The 15,709-nt window shown below is 35.8% G+C and overlaps 1 protein-coding gene across 7 annotated transcripts in view; it reads right to left on the bottom strand.

The window, feature by feature from the left end:
- The window catches only part of SCN2A (sodium voltage-gated channel alpha subunit 2), a 258,782-nt gene that overhangs the window by 35,760 nt on the left and 207,313 nt on the right, over positions 1-15,709 (bottom strand). For all 7 annotated transcript variants that reach the window (XM_055291928.1, XM_055291930.1, XM_055291931.1 and 4 more), the window contains 3 exons: positions 14,200-14,373; positions 11,886-12,242; positions 2,133-2,612 (listed from right to left, as the gene is read on the bottom strand). In XM_055291928.1, the coding sequence (XP_055147903.1) occupies positions 2,133-2,612; positions 11,886-12,242; positions 14,200-14,373 (1,011 nt within the window). The remainder of the gene's footprint in view (positions 1-2,132; positions 2,613-11,885; positions 12,243-14,199; positions 14,374-15,709) is intronic.

Genomic DNA, 15,709 nt, shown 5'->3' on the forward strand with positions numbered 1-15,709 from the left:
ACTTCCCTCTTACTTCAAACATAATGGCTTAAGGTAAGGCAAAATATATGCTCTTTTGGAAAACCCAGGGCTGTAAAATCTCTTAAAGTTATGGATGTGAAGTTAAACATTCCTCAAAAGATACTCAAACTTAGCTAAAAGATTAAACTAGCCAATGGCTTCAACATTTGATACTGTATAATTCGTTCTTAGTTTATATGACAGCCTAAAACTAAACATGTGTGAAAATAAAAATTGACTTTTTTACTATTAGGGAAATATTCACCATTAGGTATAATTTCAAAATAATGAGAGGGGAATATACATCAAAATTTGAATGACCCAATTCTATTTTATAAATGCTGACTTCAGCTTCTATAATAGCAGTATACTATATCAGAAACTGGGCCACTCCACCCTTCCAGCATAACCCAACTATTATAACAATACTTGTTCAAAATTTTGTTAATAAGATTTTAAGATATTATTCAACTTTCAAACAATAATCTAGTTAGTAAAAATTTAAGTTCAACTAATTAAAGTAATTCTTTGCCCCAGGACAGAAGGTTTTATTACTTTTCCCTTGAATCTCATCAGTTATTTCTTGTGAAACTGATACCTATGTCCCTGTTATTTATACCTTCCTATATTCAAACATTGTCTGAATTTCCCATTAATTATCTACTTTTACCTAATCACTAACAGCAGTACTACTTAACTTACAAACAAGAAAAAATGGAAAATAACATACTCTTTAGTAATTTTATCAAATAAATACAGAAAAACTGTCTGAAATAGCTAGTTCTCTTTTTTTTTTTTTTTTTTTTTTTGAGACAGTTTCATCCTGTTGCCCAGGCTGGAGTGCAATGGGGTGATCTCAGCTCACTGAAACCTCTGCCTCCTGGGTTCAAGGGATTCTCCTGCCTCAGCCTCCCAAGTAGCTGGGATTACAGGCACCCACCACCACGCCTGGCTAATTTTTTGAATCTTTAGTAGAGACAGGGTTTCACCATGTTGGCCACGCTGGTGTCGAACTCCTGACCTCGTGATCCACCCACCTTTGTTCCTTTTTTTATAACTATATTTTCCCTCATAATTTTGGCTGATTGTTAATTATCATGACCATGTTGTGCTACTTAAATTTTACCTTTCAGTGCCCAAACTCCCCTATGTCATCATTCTCTCTTTCCCGACATCAGGAATAGAAGCTTTTATCTTCCTTGCCAAACAATTCGTATGAGGAAGGAACGAATCTTTGTTTTTCCTTGTTATTTTTGTTTGTTAGTGCAAACTTTAATTACTGGAAATCTTGTCTTCATTTTTGTATAAACAATTAAATATTAAGGTTTTAAATTCCTCTCTTTACCTCCAACTCTGTACTTACTGAGCTACAGGTTAATAGCAAACAAAACAAAAAATATATTCTGTTGCTCATACTCTTCTTGTAAATCAAAGAATACATTAAGTTACCAGGACTTACTGAGTTGGTAAATTCAGAATTTTACATTCTATAATGTATTAAGGATTTTTGTTTCTTTAAACAGCAAACACTGAGCTCAGTAGGGTTAAATATGTTTTTAGTGTGATTCCTCATCAATACCTTCTCTTCAAAAAAAAATGACCTACTTCAGGAAAGATAAACTATATATAAATATCAAGCCAGGATCCCAATCAGATCTTCCTTGAGTAAATATGTCTGTGCAAACAAAATACAATACTATTTTATGACTTATTTCATAAGAATTAAGAACTAAGAACACAGCAAGATGAGAATTGCAACTACCCTCTCATCAGGTATTTTTCCAGTACATACAAAAAACACTGTTGTGGGCAAATTACAAGGAAGAAAGTGGAGAAACTGGGGCATTTTGAGAAATTTAAAATTATTTTTAAATACTGAAAAAATTCATATCAAGAATACTATCAAGAACTCAAAATGTGAGTATTTGAAACACGAGTCAGCATATTATCTAGCTATATTTTAATCTATCATTAATGTATTTATTACCAATTTTTACATGGAAAAATGTATTGCTAGACAGATATTTTCTATTTTCTTAACAGGAAGGAAACATGCAATTTAAAAATACCTGATAACTTTAAACAACAGAAATATATAACACCAAAATATCTCCTTATTTAAACATTTTTACCTCTTTGCTTTCCTCCATATCTGACTCGCTGCTGAATTCTTCAGTATTTAAATTTTCAAAGTCAGATTCTCCAACAGCAATTGGTACCGTCACAGTGAGGCTAGGGTTGTTTATAAATGACATGTAATCACTTTCATCCACGACATATTTTTCTACACTGCTGCCTATGCCACTAGTAGTTCCATTTCCGTCTTTGAGATAATTGAGGTCTTTGCCTATTTCTATGGTGGTATGGTTGGAAATACAGCTGTCTTTTTTATTATTTAGATCTTCAAGTGGTTTAATTTCATCTAAAGCTTTCTGCTTCCTAACAAAGGCTTTCTGAATAAATTCACGTATTTTTCTTTTAACAAAATCGATTCCTTTCTGCATCCTTCCCACAGCAATCTGGAGGTTATTCATTTCGTTATCATCATCAGTGGCAGCAAGATTGTCAGAACTGAAGGAACTCAAAAGCAAGGCCAAGAAGAGGTTCAGAACCTGAAACACAGTAGGAAAACAGGTGATCAAAACATTCTATTGCTTCAATTGCTTTCAATCATTAGTTTTCTAAAATTGTTCTTGACACCTTATTTTATTCTAATATGCGTTTCTGCTAATTCATGATACACTATTCTGAAAAAAAGTGAATGGAATAAAAAATGCTTGGTCAATATAAAATAATACTATTATCACTATTTGCTTTTTAGTCACTGCAGAAAATACTGAAATCATTGTTAAATGAAACATTTCTATTAAGCTCAGCTCCAAAAGATAAATACAGACAACTGTACAAAAAAACCCTTTTATTTGGGATGCTGATATATTTTGGACATTTGTCGCCTCCCAAATCTCATGTGGAATTGTAATCCCCAGCACTAGACGTGGGGCCTGGTGGTAGGTGTTTGGATGATGGGGGCAGATCCCTCAAGCCTTGGTGCTGTCCGCATGTTAGTGAGTTCTCACGAGATGTTGTTATTTAAAAGTTTGTAGTGCCTCCTCCCCACACTCTCTCTTGCTTGTTCCTGCTATCGTCATGTGAAATGCTTGCTCCACTTTGCCTTCTGCCATGATTGAAAGTTCTTTGAGACTTCACCAGAAGCCAAGCAGACGCCAGCACCAAGCTCCCTGCAGAACCATGAGCTAATTAAATCTCTTTTCTTTATAAATTACCCAGTCTCAGGTATTTATCTGTAGCAATAAAATAATGGCCTAATACAGATGCTATTTTGACTATGTAATTGGGATTTCCTGAAACACTGATAATTTATTCCTAAAATCAATTATCACCATATATTTAAATACGATTTTATTTTTGTGCCTTTGTACCATTTTTTGTACCTAGATAACTGGACAAATCAGACAAAAATGTATTTATTGCTGGATGAAAAGTCCCAATTTTTATTAAGATAATTATGGCTACTATAATTATACAATATTGAGAAATACTATAAAATGGTTATTATACAATAATTATGATGTTATTGTTGAATTAAAGATTGTGGAGTTGAAGTATTGCCATGAATAAGGACAATAATCAGTCTGCAAATTGGGTCTTTAAAAATAGGCTCCACCAGTATTAATGAGTGAAAAGACTCATGACATTAAACCCACTACTGTGGGGAAAAAAAAAAAGGACAACTTACGAAGAAATCAGACATTCTCAGCGGTACAAGACTGAGTCATGGCCGGGCGCGGTGGCTCACGCTTGTAATCCCAGCACTTTGGGAGGCCGAGGCGGGCGGATCACGAGGTCAGGAGATCGAGACCACAGTGAAACCCCGTCTCTACTAAAAATACAAAAAAAATTAGCCGGGCGTGGTGGCGGGCGCCTGTAGTCCCAGCTACTCGGAGAGGCTGAGGCAGGAGAATGGCGTGAACCTGGGAGGCGGAGCTTGCAGTGAGCCGAGACTGCGCCACTGCACTCCAGCCTGGGCGACAGAGCGAGACTCCGTCTCAAAAAAAAAAAAAAAAAAGACTGAGTCATATAATTTTTTTTCAGGATTTGATTGACAATATCAATGAATCCCTGATTATTTAAGCACACAGAACATACAGAACAAAAGAAAGATATAGCAGTAAAGGGGGACAAATGCACAAAGTAAATGCAAGTTGCATATCCCTTATTTGAAATGCTTGGGACCAGAAGTGTTTTGGATTTTAGATTTTAAAATATTTGCATGTACATAATGACATATCTTGAGAATGAGACACGTGTAAACATAAAATTCATTTAAGTTTCATACACATCTTATACACATAGACTGAAGGTAATTTTATACAATATTTTTAATAATTTTGTTCAGGAAACAACATTTTGACTGTGGTTTAACTGCGATTCATTTCAAGAGGCCAGATGTAGAATTTTCCTCTTGTAGTATCAGGTTGGTGCTCAAAAGCTTTGAACTTCGGAACATTTTGGATTTCAAATTTTCAGATTAGGGATGCTCAACCTGTAGTATAAAAGTAGAATCTTGGGAAAATTTTTAAGTAAAACTTCAATAAATAGGATTCTACATTCTTGCTATATTCTCATCTTTCTATCATGATAATGAGGCTTACAGCATCTTTGTCTAATTAGTTGTAAGTTAGTCTAACAAATGGTGATTTTTTTTTAAGTAAAAATACGTAAGATCCGATGAAGACCACGTTTGGTTTTGAGAGTGTACTGACAATCTGTCAGTCTCTATACTATGACTGCTGATAATCACATTAAGACCAGACCTGCTCCTTTGCCACTGGAATTTACCAATAAAGTTATGTTTTATTGTAATTTGCTTTTGAACTTATTATTTGGATTAAAAAACAGATAAAGGAAGAAAAATTGCATGTAAAATTTTTATTTTATCTATTTTGGTGCCATGCTATTTCCTAGACTTATTTTCCTAAAGTATATTAAAGTTCTGTCATTTGTCTACTTGGAAATTTTTCTTGATACACATCCATCAGTCCTCCCCCAGGGTGGGAGCCAACTATATTGCCTCTGCATTGGACAAATGCTCTATTTACAAATGTCATTTACTGTTACATTTATATAGCCTGCTCCCATTTCTCATTCTGTCCTGTTAAATTTCTCATTCACATCTCTATCACATTATATTGGATTCTTTTTAAAAAAAACAAGCACAGCTTTACTGATAGATTGGGAGATCTTTTGGTCAGAAACATGCCTTAGAGCCAAGTCCTAGAGCAGTATCAATACCAGATCACGATAACAATAAAAGTAAAACCACCTTTTTAGTTGAGCTCTTAGTAAATACCCGTTATTGTGCCAAGCATTTTCAAGGTATATATGATTTATTTCTCACAACTCTATAAGGTAGGAATTATTATTATTACTATTTTACAGATGAAAATGCTCCTATACAACTTACGTGACTTGTCCAAGGTCATAGTTAATAAGTAGAGCTTTTTTTTTTTTTTTTGAAAGTCTAACTGTAAGGTCTTTTCTCCTAATTGCGATACTTCCTTTCTTTGAACTGCTACCATACTTGGTCAGTATAATAAAGTTTACTATTAATTTTCTAATTGTTTCTCTGATCTTCTAGATCAGAGCACTCTGATCCCAGCACTCTGATCTTCATTGAATTGATAACTCAATTCAATGCTATTCCACTGTCAGGAAAATAAATAAATATCCCTGGAACACATGACTTTTCTTTATCATAAATCCATTGAAGTCTTTATTTTTTTAAAGCAGCCAATCTACACGTGGTGACTCAGTGTTGAAACCGTGTTTATTAATACCCACTAGACACTAACTTTCATCAGCATGTTTATCTTAGTTCTACAGATTACTTGACATAGAGGAGCACATATTTTAGAATTCAAGTGCTAGGTAAGAATCGATTTTCTATTACCTACTAAGTAGCATAGCCAATCTGAGCCTCAGTTTCCTCATCTATAAAATAAATGTAATCGTTTTTCTAGTGCCCAGCTTACAAGGTTGTTGTAAGGATTCAGTAACAGAATTCATGTGGCTTTCAGCACAGTTCCTGGCACATAGTGAACTTTTGAGAAAGTTTAGCTGTTATCACTGTCACTATTATCCAACTTATCCTCCACAACACTATCTTTTTATTTACTTTATTTCCCTAGAAATATTTGTGTGAGTCAAGTTATTCTCTTTTTCTAGACTTCCTTTGTTACTGAAGGGTATGTGCCTAACAGCTGGTACAGGTGTTTGGTGTGATCCATGACAATTTAAGAAAACACAGTTCAGCAAGCTCACTCAGGGACTGAAATCCTGAATCCTGTTTCACAAATGTGCTAGCTCACTAAATGAAATCAACTCTTTCTTGTGTCTCAAATTAGCCTCTTGGAATGGAAATGTTACCATAATTTCCATTTTGAATTCAAGGTTGAAATATATTACATATTTTAATTGTTTCTCCATCCTGATTCCCAACTTGTGAGAGGAAGCCAAAACCTTCACATCCCTCCTGTGTGCTATTGCCTCACCTTCATTTAGGGAGAGAGGAGGTTGTATTCTCTACTTCTAGAACTATCAGTTTTCAGAAAGTCACATTCTTTTTCTGCAGTGCCTATCTTCAACCAATAATGGGTCTCTTGCCATCGTGTCTGGAAACTAAGAATGGCTCATAAAAATCCTGGTCTGGGAAATAGTAGTTTTTGGTCCCAGCTCTGTCTTGTCTGTAGACTAGGCTGGCAGTCCCATCTATTGTGACTACTACATCTGTTTGGGTGGAGCCCCATCTGATAGTTCATGTGTGTTAAGAGGAAGTTATGCCATCTTGTCTTTGGGACACCTTTCCCCTTTTTCCAGTGAGAATAGGAAGGAAGAATTGTAGTAAGGAGTGAGTATATCAAGTTCATTCAGTCTTAAGCAAATGGTATACAAGCACATTTCCTTAATAGTGATAAACATGGTATATATGACTACCTTAGCTACTCCAGAAACATATCCAGGTTATCACAAGACAAAGAAGTTATTTTAACTGATAGTTAAAAAGAAAGGAGAACCTTTAATTTTTATCTCTTAAAAGAACAAAAATTAAATTTACACCAGTAGATGGAAATGATTATTTTATAAACTATATCATTTTATGCATACATCACGATCTAAATTAATGCTGATGTCAACCATAAGTATAGGTACTTGATATTTCCTGAAATTCTCTTTTCAGCTTGAATTTTCTGCACAATTATACATTAGAGAGATATGTTAATTTCAGTAAACTAATAGATAATATGTGGTGGGCTGAGTTTCATCCTCTTTAAATCTATTCTGCATTCTCCTGCTACATATATTTCTGAAAAATATCACTGGTTCATTGTCACTTTCCCGATAAAAAATCATCTGTAGCTTTGAATTGCCTAAAGGAAAATACATTTTATTATGCACAGTCAGCCTTTTCATAAATCAAATTCCACCCATTCTTGTCCCAAACTTTCTTTCTGAATTCCCCATTGCTGTCTGATCATTCATTGTTGTCATAAAGGATTCTGTTCTCTGCGTTTTCTTTCCTTCTTCCAACATATACCAAATATACATATAGAGAAAATGAAATCAAATCTACAGCATAATTATATTATCTTTTCTTTGTTTCTGTTCTGTGTAAGCTTGTGACAATTTCTGTTCTATGTGATCTTATACTTTTCTGAAAGCAAACATATTAAAGTTGTCTTGGGGATTATAGTAGCTTGAGCTCTTCTTAGTGACTAGCTTCTAATGAATACAATATGGCAGAAGTGGTGAAGAGTGACTTTCAAGAGTAGAACATAAAGAGGATTTTCTCCTCTTACATCACCTTCCCTGGAAGAAGCCAGCTGCCGTATCATAAGGATACTCAACAGTCCTATGGAAAAGGTCCTGCAGAGAAAAACTGAGACCTTCAACTAACTGCCAAAAAGGAACTGAAACCTCCTTCCAATAACCATGAGATTGAGCCTTCTTAGAAGCTGATCCTCCAGCCCCAGTCAAGATAATTGTAACCTCAGCTAACATTTTGACAGCAACTTCATGATTGACCCTAAACCAGAACCACCCAGCTAACTTATTCCCCAAATCCTGACCCACAGAAACTGTGAAGTAATCAGTGTTTATTGTTTTAAGCCACTGTTTATAATTCTAGATTGTACACTGTTTATGTTTCTTGTTACTTTAAAAATAGATCAGAATTATCAAAAGTAATGCGGAAGGGGCTGAAATTTGGCAATGAATACAAATAAAATAATACTTTGCCTTTTTCCCTTCCCCTTTCTCTATCTTTGGGGACTTGGAGGTTACCTTTATATGAAAGGAAATCATGTCTAAAGAGTATATGCTTTTTTTTTTTTTTTTTTTTTTTTTTTTTTTTTTTTTTTGCAACGGAGTCTCACTCTTTCACCCAGGCTGGAATGCAATGGCACAATCTCAGGTCACTGCAACCTCTGCCTCCCAGGCTCAAGAAATTCTTGTGCCTCAGCTTACCAAGTAGCTGAGATTAAAGGTGTGCATCATCATGCCTGGCTAATTTTTGTATTTCTAGTAGAGATGGGGTTTTGCTATGTTGACTAGGCTGGTCTCGAACTCCTGTCCTCAAGTGAACTGCCCGCTTCGGTCTCTCAAAATGCTGGAATTACAGGCGTGAGCCACTGAGCCTGGCAAGAGTATATACATTAAATTACTTGTTATGGTAGTCATTTTTCTATTCCATTGGTTTGGGTTCTAATTAAGCAACTCAGTGTAATTACTTCATATTTAAAGCATAAGAGCCTGATACTTCTCACAGAGTCTACTGTCCTTGTGTCCCTCAGTCACTGGGTATCTTGTTTCCTTGTTTGGGATGGTCTTTCTTCCTACCAGGCTAAATCTGACATCTCAGTTAAATATATTTTAGGTCCAAACTCTTTGACAAAGACTTCTCTGATCAACCTTCCTATTGTAAAGCAAGGTTCCCATTTTGTAAACTTGACATATGGCATTTTTTTTTTCATATTTTTGAACACATATTAGTTACTTCCTATTTTTAATTCTATTTGAGTACATGTTATATCACTTTGTTATATTTATCTTCCCATGCCTTCCCAACTTCTCCATGCCTTCAAGATTCAGGACACTGGTGTTGGGCATGGTTATTTTTTTTTTAATTATTATTATACTTTAAGTTCTGGGATACATGTGCAGAACATGCAGATTTTTACATACATATACACTCGCCATGGTGGTTTGCTGCATCCATCAACCCGTAATCTACATTAGGTTTTTCTCCTAATGCTCTCCCTCCCCTAGCCCCCCACCCCTCGACAGGCCTCAGTGTGTGATGTTCCCCTCCCTGTGTCCATGTGTTCTCATTGTTCAACTCCCATTTATGAGTGAGAACATATAGTGTTTGGTGTTCTGTTCCTGTGTTAGTTTGCTGAGAATGATGGTTTCCAGCTTCATCCATGTCCCTGCAAAGGACATGAACTCATTCTTTTTTATGGCTGCATAGTATTTCATGGTGTATTTCATGGCACATGCCACATTTTCTTTATCCAGCCTATCATTGGTGGGCATTTGGGTTGGTTCCAAACCTTTGCTATTGTGAATAGTGCTGCAATAAGCATACGTGTGCATGCATCTTTATAGCAGAATGATTTATAATCCTTTGGGTATATACCCAGTTATGGGATTCCTGGGTCAAATGGTATTTCTGGTTCTAGATCCTTGAGGAATTGCCACACTGTTTTCCACAATGGTTGAACTAGTTTACACTCCCACCAACAATGTAAAAGCATTCCTATTTCTCCACATCCTCTCCAGCATCTGTGGTTTACTGACTTTTTAATGATCGCCATTCTAACTGGCGTGAAATGGTATCTCATTGTTGTTTTGATTTGCATTTCTCTAATGATCAGTGATGATGAGCTTTTATTCATATGTTTGGTGGCCACATAAATGTCTTCTTTTGAGAAGTGTCTATTCATGTCCTTCACCCACTTTTTGATGGGGTTGTGTTTTTCTTGTAAATTTAAGTTTCTTGTAGATTCTGGATATTAGATGGATAGATTGCAAAAATTTTCTCCCATTCTGTAGGTTGCCTGTTCACTCTGATGAAAGTTTCTTTTGCTGTGCGGAAGCTCTTTAGTTTAATTAGATCCCATTTGTCAATTTTGGCTTTTGTTGCCATTGATTTTGGTGTTTCAATCATGAAGTCTTTGCCCATGCCTATGTCCTGAATGGAATTGCCTAGGTTTTCTTCTAAGGTTTTTATGGTTTTAAGTCTTACATTTAAGTCTTTAATCCATGTTGAGTTAACTTTTGTAAAGCATGAAGATAAGATTAGAGAAAAAAGAATGAAAAGGAATGAACAAAGTCTCCAAGAAACATGGGATTATGTGAAAAGACCAAACCTAAGTTTTATTGGTGTACCTGAAAGTGACGGGGAGAATGGAACCAAGTTGGAAAACACTCTTCAGGATAACCAGGAGAACTTCCCCAACCTAGCAAGACAGGCCAACATTCAAATTCAGGAAATACAGAGAACACCACAAAGATGCTCCTTGAGAAAAGCAACCCCAAGACACATAATTGTCAGATACACTAAGGTTGAAATGGAGGAAAAAATGTTAATGGCAGCCAGAGAGAAAGGTCGGGTTACCCACAAAGGGAAGCCCACCAGACTAACAGCAGATCTCTTGGCAGAAACTCTACAATCCAGAAGACAGTGGGGGCCAATATTAAATACTATTAAAGAAAAGAATTATCAACCTAGAATTTCATATCTAGCCAAACTAAGCTTCATAAGCAAAGGAGAAATAAAATCATTTACAGACAAGCAAATGCCAAGAGATTTTGCCACCACCAGGTCTGCCTTACGAGAGCTCCTGAAGGAAGCACTAAATATGGCAAGGAAAAACCAGTACCAGCCACTGCAAAAACATACCAAATTTTAAGACCATCAACATTATGAAGAAACCACAGCAACTAATGAGCAAAATAACCAGCTAGCATCATAACGACAGGGTCAAATTCACACATAACAATATTAACCTTAAATGTAAATGGGCTAAATGCCCCAATTAAAAGACATAGACTGGCAAATTGGATAAAGAGTCAAGACTCATCTGTGTGCTGTGACCCATCTCACATGCAAAGACACACATAGGCACTGGATGGAGGAATATTTACCAAGCAAATGTAAAGAAAAAAAGAAAAGCAGGGTTTGCAATCTTAGTCTTTGATAAAACAGACTTCAAACCAACAAAGATTAAAAAAAGACAAAGAAAGACATTACATAATGGTAAAAGGGATCAATGCAACAAGAAGAGCTAACTATCCTAAATATATATGGTGTTAGGGGTGGTTAATTTTATGCGGAAATGACAATTAATGTTTTTAGAGACAATATTACTTGCTCATACTATAGCTTCTAGGCACCAAAAACCCCATGAGCTTCTAATAAACTGAGATTGTTGCTAATTTTTAAATTTGTAGAAAATCAAATCTGAAACGTTTTCAGGTGTTATTGCTAGTACTTATAAATAAAATGAGTGTTCTAAGTAACACTTCCATGCTTTAGTACAAGAACTGAAAGATAAATAACAGAAATGTTTCTCTCCATGTAGCAAGAAGGATAATGAGAGAAAGAACAACTTTGGTTCAAAAGGTAGTTTAAGGCTTTGTGTGGATTACAATGGTCTAAACTATGCATGGCTCTTACAGTCATGAGTAATAGACAATAGGGAGTGGCCTTGATTTAAAAAATACAAAATATTCTTCAGTTGAACACACCTTTTATGATTACATTATCTTTTAATGAAAATGAGGAAAATGTTTTTGCTACATACCACTAGATTTCCAATCACCATGACCATCATGAAGACAGTAAGGCACATGGTTTGGCCAGCGACCTCCATACAGTCCCACATGGTCTCTATCCACTCTCCACACAGCACGCGGAACACGATCAGAAAGGAGTGGAAGAAGTCATGCATGTGCCAGCGTGGGAGCTCACAATCATTGGAAATCTTGCAGACACATTCTTTGTAGCTCTTACCAAAGAGCTGCATGCCGACCACAGCAAAAATGAAGACGATGATGGCCAACACCAAGGTGAGGTTTCCTAGAGCCCCCACAGAATTGCCAATGATCTTTATTAGCATATTTAGAGTTGGCCAAGACTTTGCCAACTTGAAAACTCGGAGCTGGAAATAAAAGCAAGAACAGTGTTAATGCTCTGCATTTCTAAAAATATCTGTAATTTTATTAACAGGGCAAATGTACAGGTAACTGTCTCAATTATATGGTGACGAATTATTAATTTATCAAACGATTAGTAACAAATATAGCAGTGACTTGCTACCATAGAGGGTTCTTTTTTCATTTCGAAATGGTCCATACTGTAAATGAAATAATTAAATTATACAGTTTTTAAATTGGCAGTTTAATAAGATACACTGAATTTTCAAGTATCCTACATAAGCATATGTAATATACACTTTTGTTTCTCCTTAAGGAATTAAGATATTTAAGATTAATGGTGGTTAATTAGCAGAGATCCAGTTTCAGAGAAGTAGAAACTCTCATTTTTAAAAGGCCAAAGCAGATATAGTTTTCAGTGTACTTCAAATATGCTGACATGAACAAGTGAAAATAATATCAACACTTAAATTACATAAAGTGGAAGCAGAAATGAACTAATTTGTCTTTAGATTGTTTTAATCTAGCTATATCTTTAGCTTGCTGTAACTTTAGGCTATATTTTAAACATATGTTATATTCAAATACAAAAGTATTTAAACTTAAGTAAAACGCTAGGCTTCTTTTTAACCTTTATGTCTTCAAAGACTTAATTCAGTGTAGTGTGTACACGTCTCTCTCATTGTTTTTGACATATTGGTTGTATTAGCTTTAGAGTTCACTGAAGTACCATTTATGGTTAAACAGCAGCAGCATTTTATTTCTGATGCTTCAGTAAATGTCAAGCTGAGAGTAGTGCATTATTTAATGGCATCGAAGCGACCCACAGGAGTAAATACATGCACCAAAGCATTTAATTTATTCCAGAGAATAATTTGAGAAAGAGCCTGACACACTAAGTAAGATTCTACTAATGATACTATCCTTCCTATTTCCCTTAACTGCATCACATTATCATGAAGGTTTACTAAATATATTTTTTAAGTTCTGGCCCATATTATTTGTTTTATCATTTAAAATTTTTGTTCCGTTTTTTGCATCCTTCTAGTTTCAAATTAGATTCATAACTATCTTTGAGGATTAGGGAAGGAAATACAGTTCTAAGGATTACAATTCAAATTTGAACATTGAAAGCAGAAAGGGAAATTGTAAACAGATTTCATGAAAAAGTCTTCAGCCTAATCACTAGTAAGGTAAATTATCTACAGGAATATGTCCTTAGTAACCATGTACAGCCTCTGTTATTTGAAAATAAATCACTAAAGCTAGAGCCACCTCAAAGTAATAGTATAATAAAACATATCAAACTTTCACTGGAAATGTGTCAAGTGATATTTTATCTCCGAATTTTAAAATCCAACAGTTTTTATAAAAGATCAAAGAAAGATACCTTCTTTAAAATTAACAAAATATAGTACAGTTAGCTCTCTCAAAGAGTGGATTTGGTCATTTTCTGATGTGGCAGCAGTCATATGGGGAGCTCTGTTTGCTTATCCTTCTCCCTTGTACACTGTCCCGTGTCTTAAGTCTTTCCTCTACAGGGACAAGGTGAGCAATGAACAATTCCATAATTCCTTAGTTCCTGCAGAAAGGGGAGCTCATCCTAGGTTCCAAGGAAGCTTTGTATGCAGTTATGCAAACCTCAGATAACTGAGAGTTGACTATGGTGTTGTTTAATTGTGATTCGAGTTTATCTGTGACTCCATTTTTCCTCCTTTCTATTAGCCTTCCATTCAATAACTAAGAAGAGAAGTGTAGACTATTCGTTTAAGTGAACTTTATTAAAGCTATGATGAAGAAGAAACTACCATCTGGTTTGCCAAACAAATTGGCAATCCAATTTGTTTTAGAAGTGTATTCAAATAATATTATAATGATGGGAAATCTTGCCATTTTTACTAGATGAGAATGAAGACTAATTAATTACAAAGTACATCTTATGAACACTCCCAGTTAATTTACCAGCCGGAATGATCGGAGAACTGACAATCCTTCCACATTTGCCAAACCAAGTTCCATTAAACTAAGGCTCACAATAAAACCATCAAAAATATTCCAGCCTTCTTGAAAGTAATAATATGGATCCATGGCAATTATCTTGAGAAACATTTCTGCTGTGAAGATCCCCGTGAAGACCTAAATGAGAAGTGTATTTCATTATATGAGCAAATAGTCTTGAAACACGAATAATTATTGAGCAACTTAATTTACTCCAAAGAAATATAAATTAAATTATGATTTTAAAAAATTGGTTTAGGTCCAACAACTTGGTATCCACGAATGCTTTGCATTCAAATCAATAATTGTTCACTATATATAATGTTTATCAAATGATAAAGAGTACATGGATTAAGTCAATAAAATTAATATTATTTTCATATGAAAGGTGCAACTGGCTCATTGTGATCAACTGTTTGGCTCTGTCTCTGATCTTTCTAGCCCTCCAAAAACTTACCAAATGATTACCTAGCAGTGAGGGCTTCCATCACCAAGCCAAATGGATTGATCCCCTCCCTTGGCCCTGCAGATGAGACTGGTGCTAAGGAGATGTCATGTAAGCTGCAATAAACATGCTCACGGCTAACTCTACAGATAGTAAGAACTCTTAAAAAATTTCCTTTTGCTGGCGAAAGGGAAGCAGTATTTTCCTTTTTCCATTTCTATTATCTACAACTATTTCAAACTTTCTCTTCTGCACATAACCTCAGCCATTTTTCCTTAGGCCTTCCCTTCTGAGAAGCACAGTCTCAGTACTTCAGCGTCTTAGAGGTGATGAAAGTTAGCCAGTCTTAACTTTATGTTTCCCTTGATCTACTAGACTACTTACAACCATTACTGTGCTTTGCCTTTCTCTTCTTGTTAAAATGAAAGAAGTGCCCCTGTTTTGAGCTAATCTCTCAAATTGTGTTATGTGTTTTCCTTTGGACTTTGCAAGGAATTCATTCTCAATTAACCAACCTTTCTACTACTGGCTACTTCCTGTTTCTTTATAGAAAGTAACAGTTACCGAGTCCTTCTCTCCCTTAAAAATATCACCACTGTCGGCCGGGCGCGGTGGCTCACGCCTGTAATCCCAGCACTTTGGGAGGCTAAGGGGGGCGGATCACGAGGTCAAGAGATCGAGACCATCCTGGCTAACACGGTGAAACCCCGTCTCTACTAAAAATACAAAAAATTAGCCAGGCGCGGTGGGCGGCGCCTGTAGTCCCAGCTACTCTGGAGGCTGAGGCAGGAGAATGGCGTGAACCCGGAAGGTGGAGCTTGCAGTGAGCCGAGACAGCGCCACTGCACTCCAGCCTGGGCAAAAGATCAAAACTTCGTCTCAAAAAAAACCAAACAAACAAACAAAAATATGTATCACCACTGTCATCAGAGAAACTCTCCTTGCACTCTATTTCTCCTTCCAGCTGCCACCATCTATCCTTTCCTTATGGCCAGATTTCTTTCGAAGATTGCATACTTGTCTACATTT

The sequence above is a fragment of the Symphalangus syndactylus genome, chromosome 9, assembly GCF_028878055.3.
Source record: "Symphalangus syndactylus isolate Jambi chromosome 9, NHGRI_mSymSyn1-v2.1_pri, whole genome shotgun sequence".
Taxonomy (NCBI): Eukaryota; Metazoa; Chordata; class Mammalia; order Primates; family Hylobatidae; genus Symphalangus; species Symphalangus syndactylus.